This window comes from Alligator mississippiensis, chromosome 9 (assembly GCF_030867095.1).
Source record: "Alligator mississippiensis isolate rAllMis1 chromosome 9, rAllMis1, whole genome shotgun sequence".
Classification (NCBI taxonomy): domain Eukaryota; kingdom Metazoa; phylum Chordata; order Crocodylia; family Alligatoridae; genus Alligator; species Alligator mississippiensis.
Genome location: NC_081832.1, coordinates 23,713,253 through 23,728,915, shown reverse-complemented (window position 1 = coordinate 23,728,915; position 15,663 = coordinate 23,713,253). Strand labels below are relative to the sequence as shown.

At 41.6% G+C, this 15,663-nt stretch overlaps 1 protein-coding gene across 2 annotated transcripts in view; it reads right to left on the bottom strand.

Moving 5' to 3' along the window:
* Positions 1–1,969: 1,969 nt before the first annotated feature.
* The window catches only part of GGT7 (gamma-glutamyltransferase 7), a 73,214-nt gene continuing 59,520 nt past the window's right edge, over positions 1,970–15,663 (bottom strand). For both annotated transcript variants that reach the window (XM_006266635.3, XM_019484668.2), the window contains 5 exons: positions 13,890–14,042; positions 13,180–13,297; positions 11,930–12,067; positions 9,205–9,304; positions 1,970–6,059 (listed from right to left, as the gene is read on the bottom strand). In XM_006266635.3, coding sequence (XP_006266697.1) covers positions 5,896–6,059; positions 9,205–9,304; positions 11,930–12,067; positions 13,180–13,297; positions 13,890–14,042 — 673 coding nt within the window. In that variant the 3' untranslated portion in view covers positions 1,970–5,895. The remainder of the gene's footprint in view (positions 6,060–9,204; positions 9,305–11,929; positions 12,068–13,179; positions 13,298–13,889; positions 14,043–15,663) is intronic.

Here is a 15,663-nt window from a genome sequence, read left to right as displayed (position 1 = left end):
GCTCTAGTTTATTTCATTTCCTACCTGTCCAGATAGTTTAAATATTAATTGAATTAAATACTGTGAAAATCCGGCAAAACTGAAATTTAAACAACATGTATTAGGGTCTGAGGATAATTCTTCTACCACACCTATTATTATGCCTTCTTCCATGCTGCCCCTACCACTTCCCAATCAATGCACTTACATCCCTTTCTCTTCACATTCTAACCCCTAAAAGCCTGACTTACGCCACCTAGCCCATAAAGTCATCCCACCTTGGAAGGCTGTCCCCCACAACAGTGGTTTAGAAATTAAATGCCTTATATCAGAATAACTCTAAAAATACTGCCTTCTCTGTGTTTTCTACTGTGTTCTGTCATCCTTGTGTCTTAGTTGAAATCTTTTTGAAGCTCAACATTTGTTTTGATCAGCACAAAGGCTTATAAGTATACCTTATATTTCAGCTGGAGATCTTAACCAAAGGAATGATACTTAGCAGGACCTTACTAGATACATTTGCTTTAATCATGTGGGTGCTTTAACTTCATGAGAGGGTCTGAAAGCCTTCCATATATAGACAAGTCAGCTCTGTGTCTGATGGTAGGTGGAATGATAAGCTCCAATTTGTGACATGTTGAGAAGGGAGGTACTCACCAGTACTTACAACTGAAGGGACATCAGAGTTGAAAAGGCTGATACAATTAGGAAATCTCTAATACTGGAGGACTTTTAGAGGGCATCTCCAGTTGGCAAATCAAGTATTATCTCTGGCTGCCAGTATCTGTCTGATGACCTGGCGGGTAGCAGGGAGAAGGGTTGAGATCAATATTTGCAGCCAGTGAACCAAATGTGGTTCAGCAGCACCAGCTGTCATATAGAGCTGGAATCCGCAGCATTGTAGGAGACTAAAAGACATATTCTAGTATAGTGTAATGGAGGGAAGAAATATTGTGAAGAGCAGAAAAGGGACCTTCAGTCACTTCACGCATGACAACCCTCTGTTCCTGGCCTAAATGTGCCCAGACAGGCCACCTCTACAGTGGCTTGGGTATTGTGGACAGATGCACACGTAGCACTAATGCTTGTGAGACCGCAGTGAAAGGCTCCTCAAAATAGTTCAACAAGGTTGGTGTGGACAAATAGAACCGCTTGTCCTGGACCAGCTATATTTAACATGGTAAAGTACAAACAGCTCGTTTATGTCTGTAAACCTATCAAATGAGGATTACCTCAGCAAAAGCAGCAAGTGGATGTTGCTGTTCTTTCCTCCAATAGCAGAATTTCAGTGTTCCAATTTGAGTCAAATGGATGCTAAATACAAAGAAATGCAAAAATGGCCTAAAGCTCCTTCACTGAGCAGTTTGGATCAATGCTTTCAGTGAAGTTTCTTCTGCTTCACCCAAGGTGTACATGAGATCACATTCAGACTCAACACTTTTCAGAACATCTCCAGTAATATGTAGCTTGTGTGGGAAGGGGAAATCAGGAATAGTCCTAGAAAAGGTTTTTTCACCTATTTATAAGAAAAGAATAAACATGTTTTTGAAAAAAATTAAGAACACTCTCTTCAGTAAGGTATTTTCTGCTGATCAACTTTTTGTACAATGAAAACAAGTGTACAACAGATATAAAAGTTATGAGAGGCTGAGAAATGCACATACATTAACCTTTCCAACAAACTTGTTTGGTTTAATTGAGCAACAAAATGAGAATTTAAATTTCATCTGAACTGGGGGTGTTTGGGTCGGAGGCTTCCTTGAAGGCCCATTTTATAAAGTGTGCTTAAGTATAAAATGTGCTTAAATATAAAGTCTTTAAGACAGGAATTGTCTCATACAGCCTGTACCTACAGCTCAGGTACAACTAGGTTCTGGTCTTGTTTTGGACTTCTAGAAACTACTGTAATATGAATAATGTTTAACAAGACAATGGAGTCTGTCAAAAAAAAAAATACTGTAAAGAATGAAACTGGTACCTCACAAGCTGGTAATAGAAAAAAGAAAACTGTATTTCAGTCTTTTTCACTTTATGTGAAAAAATGCACAGCTACAATTGATTTCAAGACAGTCACAGTTATGATTACAATGCATTTTCTTATGTCTGTATTTCCAAATAAAAATGATGCTATATAGCAAATGTGGTACTTTTATGCTCATACACATGACCAATTTTAGATTTTCCAAAATTAAATATTATATAAGGATTCCATTATCAGAACTTAATTTCTCCCTGCCCCTCTTAAAATGAACTAAGTGATTCCTAATCTAGAATCTCTACATGTTCACTTTATCATATGTGGGGAAGGAAATGGGGAAGACATATTTTGTTGAGATTTTAATGATCTTTCCTTATAATCCTCTCATACTTTTTTCTAGGATAAAAGAAGGAATGTGGTAAGGAAGGAGAGAACAAGAGTTTGGATACCAGAATGGTAGGTAAGGTTTAAATTACACATATAGTGATTGTCCTTCTACAGTTTTCTTTTAGCTGGGGGAATGTGATCCCTTCTTAGGGGAGGTGTATGCTGTGCTGAGGGATTGTCGCTAGTTCAATATTTTCTTCAAGTTAACTTGAAGAACTACTGCCCTCAATAAGCTATTGCCTTCAGGAACTTTTTCCCTCCAAAGTAGGTTCACCCTTGAGAGGATCATCTCCTTTTCACAAGCTGTGAACACTGGATGGCTCTTCTTTGGCCATCTTATTGTTGGAGAACTATTGAAACCATCTCATCTGTTCCATATACAGACTTACTTTCTTTTCTGAAGGACCATTAAATATGGCTGACCCTTCTGAAAATTGTCCTTCCTTGCCAGGATTCTCTTTTTTTTTCTAGCTTATAACTTTCAAAAGCACTTGGCTGAAGTATGGAAGAACTTTCTTATAAAGCAAACATTTACCCATTACAACACCATCTCCTACTATGGTGTTTAAAAAAAAAAAAAAGCCCTCACCATTTCAGCTTTGTGATATAATTTTATCAGCCATAATGGGGATATGAGTTTTATACAGTTATGCTTAAAAAACTCAATCAACCCTCCTCCTCTTAAATTAATGTAAATTCTACTGAAGTCAATGGAGTTACATTTGCATATTACTGATGCAGATGAAAGGTGAGCTGATAATTTTTCTTCAGTTCTAGGTAATCCTTGGGATCAAGTCTTTCCAGGGGAACTCTGTTAAAATGAACTATCAGAAATTTGTAGAATCCCATTTCCAAGAAGGTAACTAAAAGCTTTATTCTTTAATACAGAAAATGAGCCTTGCTTCTGATTTCTTCATGTCAGTCCAACAATTCATAGTTCACTAAATAGGTGTTGGCAGCCACATTGAAAAACTACTGAGTGTGGTCTGGTCTCCTTTAAATTTATTATAATTTACTACAAGTCACTGATTACAGTGAAGTTATTAACATTTTATACTAATGTGAGATTATAATTACATCCATTCACTGTTTGTAATGGTGGGAAGGAAGAAGGCAAACAGGCCTCCCAGAACAGAGGAGGGAATGCAGGATTAAACAAAATCATTATTACAAATCTAGAATTATCTTGTTGTCATTCACCTTTGTATTTTCTTTAGAGTTTTAAACAGAACAGTCTGTGCTTGACACAAGCAAGATTTCAAACAAACTGCTGCATTTAAAGCCATTCACACATTGCTCATTAGCTGTATTGAATCTCTTCAGGAAACCATTAATTAATTGATTGGGCATTCAAGATCAAAAGCTGATAAAGGTTATTCCTAATGTAACTGCCATCTCTGTTTCTTTGCATTTTTTCTCTTTCCCAATACAGTCCTTGATCCAGGAGAGCACTTAAGCCCATGCTTAACCTTCAAAACATGAGAAAAAAAATGTCACTGAAATCTCACTTTGGGATTATAAACAATCACTAGATTTATTTCACAGTTGGTCACTAAACCTCCATACACAGGAGGACAAAACATTGCTGTTTTTTATACTAGAAAAATCCCAAATTTTAAGTGGTGAGGTTCAGTACACAAAAGTGCCTCCCTACCTTGCCTGGTACATTACATCCTAAGAAGTCTGCTCCAAAGCATCTATAGTTTTATGAGCATGTTCTAACTTTTGGCATTAATCCAAACTAATAGCTGCATTAGAAGAAGTAAAATGGATGTTCTTTCCCCACACCCCAGGGATTTTCCCTTTGACATAAAGTGCGTCTCTGCCCCCAGTGGATTTCCACAAGAAACACATGCTGCCCCTACTATAGCACTTCCTTTTTTTCCTGGATGAACAAGCATAACAACTGAGCTACTGAGTCAGTTAAGACCTAATACATATCCAAGGTCTCACGTCTGCTACAAAGCCACCTTACAGGTAGCTGCTTTATAGTGGTGTATAAAAATGAACTCTGTAATATCTCTTCCCTACAATGTTTGAATTCAATAGTTAAAGTTTGTAAAATGTTTTGAGATCCTCAGCTAACAAATGCTAAATAAGTGCAAAAAATATTCATTTGATAATCTGTGTTAGTTCATTGATCCCCTTAGGAGGATACTACATGCTTTCCACGTCAAGTTGCATTTGAGCTATAAAAGGTACATTAGAAACACATCACTATTCACAAGACTCCAGATCCTTGGTCCCTCATACAGGACAAAAACTGGAATTCTCTTCATAAGCATCAAATAAAATTCCAAGACAATCATAAGCAGACATACATATATAATATGTACAGTGGCTCATAGATACATTAACATCAGAAAGGAAACCAATACAATTTAGGTTGTGTAACAATGAAAAAATAATTTAAAATAACCCTCTAAAACGGTAAAGTGCTGGATTTCTCTATATAACTTACTGGTGAAAAGAAAAGGAGATATACAAATGCTGATCAGAATGACACTGTGCAGTGATCATGCTTTTTATTATTTTTCCATTTTTATTTGACATGATAAATGCAGAATTCTTCATTCTGCATTGAACATTTGGGACTTTAAAAATATCTAAGTTGTTCTTGCTTTAAGTCTTCTCTATATATTGCATGTTTTTCTAATATATCCCTCATAATAGTATCAAAGCACTAATTTGAAATAGTTCTATGAAATCTGATGTGCATGGAAGCACGGGATTCCTTAATGTTTTCAGAGCAGGCTTTAATGAGGCAGTATTAAAAAAAAACACCAGAAGGTACCCAAATTCTTTCTGCATAACAACTTGCCCTGCGACTACCCCTCATGTAGCTGTTGTGGGGACATCAGTAGTGAATACCTAGCCCCATGCTGCCAGTGAAAATGCAGTCCAACTCAACGAAGTTTGGAATCTTTTCAGTGAATGTATTCCAAATATTTAGGGTAAAAGAATCATATGGGAAAAGCATGAATGGAAACTATATAGGAATACATATGCTGGTAAAAATCAGCTGATCCATGTGGAATATTAAAGAAATCCCTATGGAAATCCAGGTATGACTGCCTAAAACCAGTATATCAGTTTGTATTATATACATTGAAGACTGATGTACTATACTGAAGACTGATGTATCAGCAGCAACCATCTGTTTGGCACAAAATATTTTGGTCTCATCATGTCTTTTGCTAATATTTCTGCCAGTTAAATTAAAATGTTTAAGGTTGGAATTTGAAATGGCTGAAATCATTAATAGGGCGCTGCCAAAAGAAATGTATATTCCCTGCATTCCTTTGACTGCCATCCAGGTTACTACAACTCAAAGTGTTTGGTTAAAAATGTCAAAGGGCTTTCTTGAGGCTTTACCAGCCTCTTGCATTGTTTGGGGTGGGGAACGAGGACAGTCTCTTCAGCAATGCAGAAACCCACAGAAAATACTGCTTGTTCCACACTGGGGGAAGAAAAAGGGGTCATTTCAGAACATGCACATAATTTGTTTGTTTGTTTAAAGCTGTGTTCATGAACACACCATCTGGAAGTCACTATAATATCGTGGCTCCTGCAGCATCCACACTTCTTGGGTCTTTCACTCCAATGATGAAATTGTTGGTTCTCCTGGCTCCATGAACCAGAGAGACTACTTTGACTTTATCTACATGATGACCCCTGGCTTCAAGGAATTCAATATCTTCTTGAGGAAATTCACCTGTAAAGATTTAAGAAGTGCTTATTTTAATTGAAACTATGATTTCATTCATTATAAAATTTTCCCTTAAATCTTTTGGCATCTGCTGTACCAATGAAATTGCCTGTAAGTGTCCCACACTTAAGGAGCAGCATTGAGTTGGGAGGTAGGGAAAAGAGGAATTTTTAAAGATCATTTAAAGATGTGAAGGAAAGGCAGGGATAATTGGTATTTATTTTTTTAATCTGTTTGTAGAGCAGAGATAGACACACACACACAGTATTGATAGTCAAGGCAGACAAATATTAATAAAACAACTTGCTCAAACTACTGATGCTGTAAGTTACAGTAAAATATCTTTGCACCTTCCACTTAACATCATTTCCTCTCGATATCAACCTGGCCAGTTTTTCTCCTTTCTCCTGGTGGGTTTTTTTTTATTTGGCCTTTTCATGTGTTTTACTATTTTTGTGTAAATAGTAGAGAGGTATCTCAAAGAACAAAAGGGGGCTGTAATCTGGTCTATGACATGACAAACTAAACAGAGAAGTGAAAAATGCTATGGTAATTACAATGAGAGTGTGAGAGCGAGTGTGAGAGTTTTCCAGGTAAAGGTATACAGTATTATCAAAACCAAGAGTGCCAAAAATCACTGTTCAAGATGTGAAAAGTGATGAGATGTGGGGGGATTTTGCCTTCTTGTTTCTGAGCCTTCAGGTTACATTTTCAAGCTATTCTATTAAATTGAGGCAGGCAGTTATTTCAGCTGGAAGGCCGCTTAATGAGTTTTGGTGAGCTGTTGAGGGTCACAAGGGTAGCCCCGCCCCTTGACCAGTGCCCCACTCCTGGTCACCATCTTGGGACCAGAAATCCTGCCCCCTAACTCCTGACTTTTGCCACTGGAAGTCCCTCCCCTTCTTGCCAGAAGTACTCCTTTTGGGAAAGGGGGTTGCCATCTTGGAACCAAAAAAAAAAAAAATATATATATATATATATATATATATATATATATATATATACTATAAATCAAACATCTATAATAATGTATTTTAAATTTTATTAAAAAATATTTTTGTTCTGATTTGTGAGCATTTGCATCGTGTATATAGAGGTGATTGCATAATAGCTCAAAATGAAGTCTTATTCTTGTATATTGCAGGGGGAAGGGGTGGGTATGGGGTTTGTTAGGGGGTGTGCGGATGGCTGGGAGTGTGTATGTGGGGGATGGGATGCATGTATGTGGTGGAGTGTAGGCACATAGCAGGGAATGGGGCTACCCCCAGAGGTGCACAGGTGTGTGTGTGTTGGGGGTGCATGTGGGGAAGGGTGAGGGGGGTGTGGGATTTGTGGGGGGATGTGGTTGGGTGTGATGTTTGTGGGGTATGTGATTTTGTGTGGGGGAAGGTGTGGTTGTAGGGTTTGTGGGTATGATGGGATGTGTATGGGAGGCTCCCTCCTCCACGTGTACCACCTTGAGCCAGTCAGCACCCGCCCCCACCCCACTACAGCCTGGAGGCTGCACACCCTGCAGAGCCTCCCCGCCATTGTCGACAATGTGCAGCCCTAGCCCTGCTCCATGACTGCTCCAGACTCACCCCAGCAGGAGCAGACCAGCCAGAACCTATGCGCACAGCCCCGATCCCAGTCCACCCCATGCCTGCTCTGCACCGCCCACCCATGCTGCTTCCTGTTGCCTGCTAGACACAGAGTGGGTCTGGAGAGGCTCTGTGGCTGGACTGCCTTTCTAGGCAGCCCAGGTGGCAACGGCTCCTTCTGGCTGCCACTGGCCTCCGGCCTGTGGTACCAGGTGGGGCCCACACACACCGCCCCGACCCAGCCCACCTCAATACACCCTGTGCCTGCTCTGGACTCGCCTGCCCAACCTGAGCAGCAGCAGCAGCAGTGTCAGCTGGGCAGAAACTGTTGCTCAGCATGGGGGAAAAGTGGCCCCTCCCCCTCGCCACTGCTGGGGCCCCCCCTGCTGCAGCTGCTTGGAGCCCAGGCCAGGCTGCCCTGTGTCTCTGCTGCTGTCACTGCCACCTCCAGGAAGCCCAGTGGGGCAGTGGTGGCAGTGCAGAACAGATGCAGAGCAGCCCAGCACGGGCTCCGGGCAGCTGCAGCAGGAAAGGCCTGGCAGCAGCGAGAGGGAGGGGCCACTTTTCCCACATGCTGAGCAAATGTTTCTTCCTGGCCGCCACTGCTGCTGCTGTTGCTCAACCTAGGCGGGCAAGTCCAGAACAGGTGCAGGACAGGCTGGGTCGGGGCTGTGTGCTCAGGTCCCCACCGATACTATGAGGCTGGGGCCAGCAGCAGCGGCAGCTGAAAGTAAGTGCCACTGCCTGAGCTGCCTAGAAAGGCAGTCCCACCACAGAACCTTCACAGTCCCACTGCATGCCCAAGAGGCAGCAGGATGTGCCATTGTCGGATGGTGCCTGGGCCAGGCAGGACCAAGGGACCCACTGCAGGCCAGACAAAGCCCCTTTGCAGACCAGATCCGGCCCACAGGCCATGTTTTGCTCACCCTTGTATTAAATCCTGAGGGCTAACATTTTCTTTAACAAGGACTAATATTATTGTGTAATTAGTATGTTTTTAGGAGTACAGTTTCAAGAAAAAAAAATAAAACAACACGAAACTCAGTAAAAAGTATGATTTGAACACACTGCTTTTAGGCTAGCAGAAGGATTGAGACATTTTAGAATCAAAAAAATACTGTTGTGTGTTTTCCAGCTGGGTGGAGTTACAGAGAGGCCAGGGAAAGGAAAGTGAAAGTGTCTGGGGAGGGGCACAGCGTATAACTAGTTCTAGGAAAGAGAAGCACTGCAGAATAAGGCGGCACAGGCTGCCTTAAACAACAGACAGATTCAAGACATAATCGAAGTCTTGCCATATTCATTTGGAACCCCCAGATACAGGCTATCACTACACTGGATATATTTCTAAAAAAGAACAAGACAGTTATTGAGGACTCAATAGTTTATGAGACATGACTGAAAAAAAATGGAAGACCTATAGTTTGGTCATGTGAAAATGGAGAACTGATGAGGATGAAGAGGTATATCTGAGATGACTAGAGTAGCCTGCTATCCCCCTTTGAAAATGCTCTCTCTTTTTTGATAAAGTAGACATGGAGTCAACCAACATAAATGCTGTTCCCCATACTTACTGTCAACTTGCAAGATGTTGGACTGAAGTTGTGGGTACAAGCGACCCAGTGACAAACTCTCACTCAAATTCTTGTTAAATGTTAAAACATTCACTAAAACCTACACCAGGAGAGACACAGATATTAATAACTTGGTTAAAGCTCTAAGGAATACAGTTCTAAAGCAAGTTACTCATTTGTGACACTAACATTTTCAAATGTAATACCTCGCACAGGCAAACACCAATCTGCATTTGTTCATACAAAATGGGTAACTGTTCATTTTTACACTTGCAGATAGGAGCACTTATTGTAGTGATTCTCAGCAAGGGTTCTGTGGCACCCTGGGGTGTTGTGAGATCTTTTTAAGGGCACTAAGGGGTGGTACACAATGGTAGCACCTTTATCTGCACAAACATTTACATGAGATTTTCCAGATAAACCCAGAGGTTTCAAAGAGGAATCTATAGTGTAAAAAACATTCTGACCTATGATGTTTCTGAATTCTTTGCAACAGAACAAATGCTCTATTACTTTTCCCTAATCAACAAACAAGTAAAAGCAAAGAACTAAACTTTGAGAGGGAGGCCTTGAGTATAACGCCTTGAATCTAAAAAGGTTAAGAATGACTGACTTCTCATTACATGAATATTTTCAGAGGCTCTTTATAAAGAGAACTATAAGGGAGCAATTTTCAGAATCAAATGGGTCTTTATAGTTCCAATTAAATCAAATAAAGCAACAATATGGGCAACTGGGCACCTTTAATTTTCCTCTGACTAATGCCTTCAGTGAGGTAAAGTAACTCAAAACCAAATGTAGTTATGCCCCTTTTTAATAATCCTATCCTGTTGCATATACAATCACACCATTGACAAGGACTCCATCTCATTATAGATTATAAACTGTAAGGTGCTATTTGAGAAAGCTCACATGTGGAGGATTTCAAAAAGGAATGTGTTAAAACAATGATGCTCAATCTTTTTCCCCAGCAAGCCAGATGGGCAGTGCCTAGTCTGTCCATGGATTGGATCTGGCCAGTGATTCCAATCTGGTGCACACAGAGGGCACCATCCAGCCATGTGGGGAAGGGGCATGAGACAGGCTGGCCTTAATGTGGCCCTGCAGGCAGTGTTGGATTTAGAGTTAGTCGGGCCCTGTGCGCAGCTTCATTCCCCACCCCGGGACCCATCCAAAAAAAGGACATTGGAGACAGAGAAAAAATTGCAAAGCAAATACTTTGCTAGACTACTTCAAATAACCACGTTTAGAGCAGTTTGCAGAAGAATTTCACAATACAGAAAGCTGGAACCGCTTCACGACTTGCACCGCTTATTAAGTTCAGTTATTTGTCAGATTTGTCCTGCATTTTGGGGGCCCTGTGCCACCACATGGTTTATTTCATGGTAAATCTGCCACTGCCTGCAGGGGAAAGGAGCTTGACCCAGTTCTGCAGGAAGAAGTGGGGGGGAAGGGGACATGGCCTGGTCCCAACTTGGCCCTGTGGGGGGAAGGGGGAATGGCCCAGCCCCAACCCACCCCAGAGGAGAAGGCATGGCCCCACCATGAACCAGAATCAAGAGGGAGGGGGTGCAACTTGGCCCCAACCCAGCCTCATGAGGGGGAGGAGAGAGGAAGAGGGCACGGCATGCCTGGTTCCGACTGGCCATGTGAGGTTTAAGGTTTGGGAATTTGGTGGGGTGGGGAGGATAGCCATATTAAATGGCCACTGCTCCCCTGCCACCAAATTTCCAGGCCTATTGGGAGCCCTGCAGGCCAGATACGATGGCTCTGAGAGCCACATTTGGCCCATGGGCTAAAGGTTGGGCACCCCTGTGCTAAAATGTACTGTTAGGTATAACACTCAACATTCAGCTTCAGTGTTCCCACAGTCCTCAAAATACAAAGGTTCTATTTTTCTCACGGTCTTTAAGCAGATGAGCTATGAATACACTGTGGAAGGGCACAAAAGATTTATGAGGTTTGCTAAGTTTCTGCCTCCCCACATTTATAGGCAGAGTATGTGAGGTTAACAGAATGGAGAAACTGCAGCAAATATATCTTTAACTTATATATCCAGTTGTATAGGACTGGGTGGTTCAGGAGACTGATCTGATAACCTCTGGACCACAGATTGGATCCATCCAGAATGTCTGGCAGCACATGAAATTTTTTACTGTGCTGATGACACTGGTTGGCATTTTTGTTGGCAGCTAGAGCAGAAAGGCTAAGGATTGAGGACGAGGATAGAATGGGGGAAACAGATTTCTTATCTACCCTAGGAACTGGTCTTCCAAGTCAGATTGTAAGGCACACAACAAGGCAGGGAAGTTTTATGTGACTTAATACAATGCAGGTTTTTATTGCCTTCCAGTGGCTAGATCATCTGAGGTTTATGAGCCTGCTGCTTCCTTTAGTTTAACAGACCTGCTCATTTAGCTCAAACACAACTTAACTAGGGCTATCATTTGAGGTGAAACTCACCTTCTACCTTACACCACTGCCTATGTTTTACTGGAGGACTTCATTCTCTGTGGGCTGTTGCACAATTAGGTATTTTTAATCCTTCATCCCCAAACCAGGAACCAGTTATTTCACGTTTCTTCTGCAATGAGGCATGTTGGTATAAGAAACCTCCAGGAAAGTGAATATAAAGACCAGCATGGAGATACAAGGGAAGGCTAGTTTAGTCATTCCTAGTGCCAAGTGGTTCAAAACGTGCTGAAAAGTAGTGCTCAAAACGGACCTGAGTGATGCTGCTCAAGGCTTTGTCTCCATTGTTAGCTCCCACGCAGAGATAAGTCCCACACATCCCTTCTGCTGGTCGAACAACAGTGGGCAGTAAGAAGGATAGAGGTCTTTTCCCCGGCTGAATGAGATTCCTCTGCAGGTGAATTAAATACACACCTGAACTATCACAGTGTTCAGAACAAAGATTTGCCAGATCCCTAAATTGCTCATGTTAACTTGCTTCTCTTTTAATTTGAGTAAGACATCCTAATATTGCTGGCTCATGATTACGCTATTCACACTGCTATAGTAATAGTGGGTGCATCTACACGTGCGCTTTATAGTGGAGTGGATTAATTAGCTCTGTAGTAAAGCATCACTGTCTACACCTGCACCAGTATTACAGCGCAATAAACTAATTAACTCCGCTGTGAGATAGTGCTGTCCCGGGCAGTACTATCTTACAGTGAATAATTTACTGCACCAAAACACCAACCATGGATATAAATTGCACCCAGTCAGCCCAGCCAGCCAGGGGCCTGCTCCATCCCAGCTCAAATTGCTGCTATCCCAGGCATATGTGTAGATGTTGCAACCGGGAGCAGTTTACTCCACCTCAAACCACTCCAGAGTTTATTGCTTCACGTTAATTGCACATGTAGATGCACCCAGTATTTGGCATTATCTAATACCTTTCATTTCAAGGCATCCAAAACCTTTTGTAAACTGTATACAGAAGTTACAGCACTCACTAATACAATGCAGCTACTTCTGGAGTGGACAGTGTCAACTGTTTAAAAATGTGTGGCAAAAATGCAATTTAGCAAAGAAATGACCAGCAGTGGCCAATAAGGCTCTCTGTCTGAAACTTCAGGTTTTTTCTCCCACTGTCTGCCACTATTTCATCCTACAGAATAATAATTTGCAAACACAAACTTTAACTTCATTCAACAGACAAGTATTGTCATTCAGTTTATGACCAGTCTCTAGGAAAAGCATACTTTCCCCAGAGCGGCTATGCTACACTCTAGGGTCTCCTTGTAGTACGATAACAAATTATATGTGGACAGATCACACATACAAATAACCTTCTCAACTGTATATCCTATTTCTATAGTACATGGTGTGGAATGATAAGCAGCAATCAGGGCGTTCAATTTGGGTTATTCATAAGACATAAACAGCCTCCTTATGGAAGTAATTTCAGAATTAAAGTAGTTAAAACCAAAAGAATTCAGACCAAGACTTCTTTCGGTAATTTATTACCGGGCTGAGAGAGGAGTGATTGGATGTCTTATTCAGCCAGGAAAAGTCCAACATCTGACTGTTCAGTAGAATTCCAGAGGGGGTTATTATTCCACTCCCAAATGGACGGTTCAGGGAACTGAAAAATATGAAGAAACCTTGTAACTGCCTTTCCAATGATTCCTGTCACTCCAGGCCTCCTATTGTCACAGTCCCAGCCCAGATTCCTCTGTTCACCTTGGTTTGGTAAAGGATTTTGAGTAGATTTTTAATGTTGGTGAAAGATGCCCTCTAATAACCTTGGAGAAGGAAGCTTTCTGTAATTTGTGGAACAGGTACAGTGTGGGTAGCAGTGATGCAAACTTCTACTCTGCCCTGCCCTGCCAAGTGCTGATGGAATGACTTGGAGGTGATGGGGTATTTCAATCTCTGTATCCTAGTCAATCCTAGGACTCTGTCAAGAACAGAAACTAGAGGGAAAAATTTGTGAACATCCTTCCATCAGAGGCTAGACTGGGACCACCAATGTATTTCACATGGGCAACTGGACAGCCACCAGATGATAATGACTTGCATCCAGGAGTGATCTAAATCAAATTAGTGAGTTAAAGATAATGGGCTCTGGATCCCATCATTATTAAACTCATTCCTGCATCCCCCACATTGAATTAACTTTTTTTCTCTGCTCTCTCTTGTCTATAACAATCCACACTGAAAAATAAAACCTTTACCTCACAACAGCAACAATGTAGTCGTCAGGTCCCATAACAAGGACCTGGCTAGCAGAGTGTCCACTCTCCATGGAGAACGGTGGAATATGGAGACCAGAAGGGAAGGACTGGGAGTCATTAATCAGCTGACGCAGAACACCAGCCTTTGATTTGCTGCAGTGATAAGAAAGGATATGGTGGGGAGAAAAAAAACCCAGTGAGCATAAAAAGCAGAACATCTCCTATATAGGATAAATCTACTAGTCACTACTAACTGCTGGCTCTTGCATTTGCCTGCGAGGGGCTGGACTGTGGCAGGAGAGTTCCTCTGATTTTAGAAATGAAGGGTAATGAGCAATTTCTGGTATTATATCTGAGAGAAGGCAGCGAACACCTGGAGTTCAGAGAGGTTCAATGGAAGCAGTCAGGAAAAGTATTAGTAACATTTTACAGAACAAAAAGGGATCATACTGTAAGACTACCAAATACTAAGACACTGAGGGCTGGCTCAAGGCTCTGTCATGGATGTGCTTGGAACAGGTGTCCAAATATAGTGACAGTGTGAAAAAACAGCTGCTGTATTAACACAACTCAACTCTGTTTTTTGTAATCAGTATAGCAGGCTGGTATTGTGTCCCTCAAACAGCCCACCCTCATAGCAGGTCATGGCAGGAAAGGTTTAACTTGTTTTTTTTTTTTGGCTCAGTGTGGCAGACATTACCATCCTCATCACTCCACCTAGTTACAAATGAAATGGGAAAAGCACTCTTTAGAGAGAAAAGCAGAACCTAGGGTGTGAGCTGAGCAATTTTGGAAGAAAAATTCTAGGAGCATCCAGCTCTGGGGAGAAGGTTCGAGTAAAACTTTATTGTTTGTTCCAGACTAGAGGTGAGCCTGACATTCCCACAGCATGGAGACATCCTTTTGGGGAAGACCCAGTGATAGGATTCAGATCCTATACTGATTGCAAACACCCAGTCATACTGACAGCATGGCTGGGCCCTTAGGTCGGACTTTAAGTGGGTTATATTATGTCTACACAACAGGATTTAGATGCAGTTCCCAATGCTGTTACTGTACATTGCCACTGCTCAGGAAAGGGCTGTAGCAATACTTTCCAGCAGGGACTAGACTTTAGCATGCCTCTTGTACTGTGTAGAAGGGACTATAGAGACATGGTCTTCCACATAGCATATTTTCTTGTATACAGCATTCCCTGGAATAAAATATGTACCTTGTTTTTGAAGGCAAAATGAAAAAAAAACTAGCTTTCCTTGTAGTAAGTACGTAACTGAGTAGCAGGAGATAGGGAGTGGAGCCTACTCCTTGTTCTGCCCCCTGTAAATCATGTGAAGATTTTACTTTTAGTTTTGATGGGGACCAGCAGAAACCATGCTTACCATTTCTTACATATAATGTGCACTTAAATAGCCAGCAGCTGGTTTTTAGAAAAAAGTGCATATAAGAACATATAGTATATAAAAGGCCTTGCCTAAATTAACAAAGTTACCAGTTGTTGACATAGGCATTAGTAACAGCTGCAGCTGACTAGTGCTGATTCTGGTATAGCTAACTAGTGTCAATCAGAGCCCAGAAAAAAGCAAACTACATTCAGCACTATTTCATTACCAATAACTAAGCCCTGATCTGCAGTATGAGAGATTGAATTTGAAACCCCAACACGGTCCCTCATGCCACATGGTAGACATGCTATGAGGGCATAAAACACTGATCAGGGTGTTGAGGGAGGAACAACAGCCAGGGAACACTGGACAGGCTCACATTGTAGATGGGA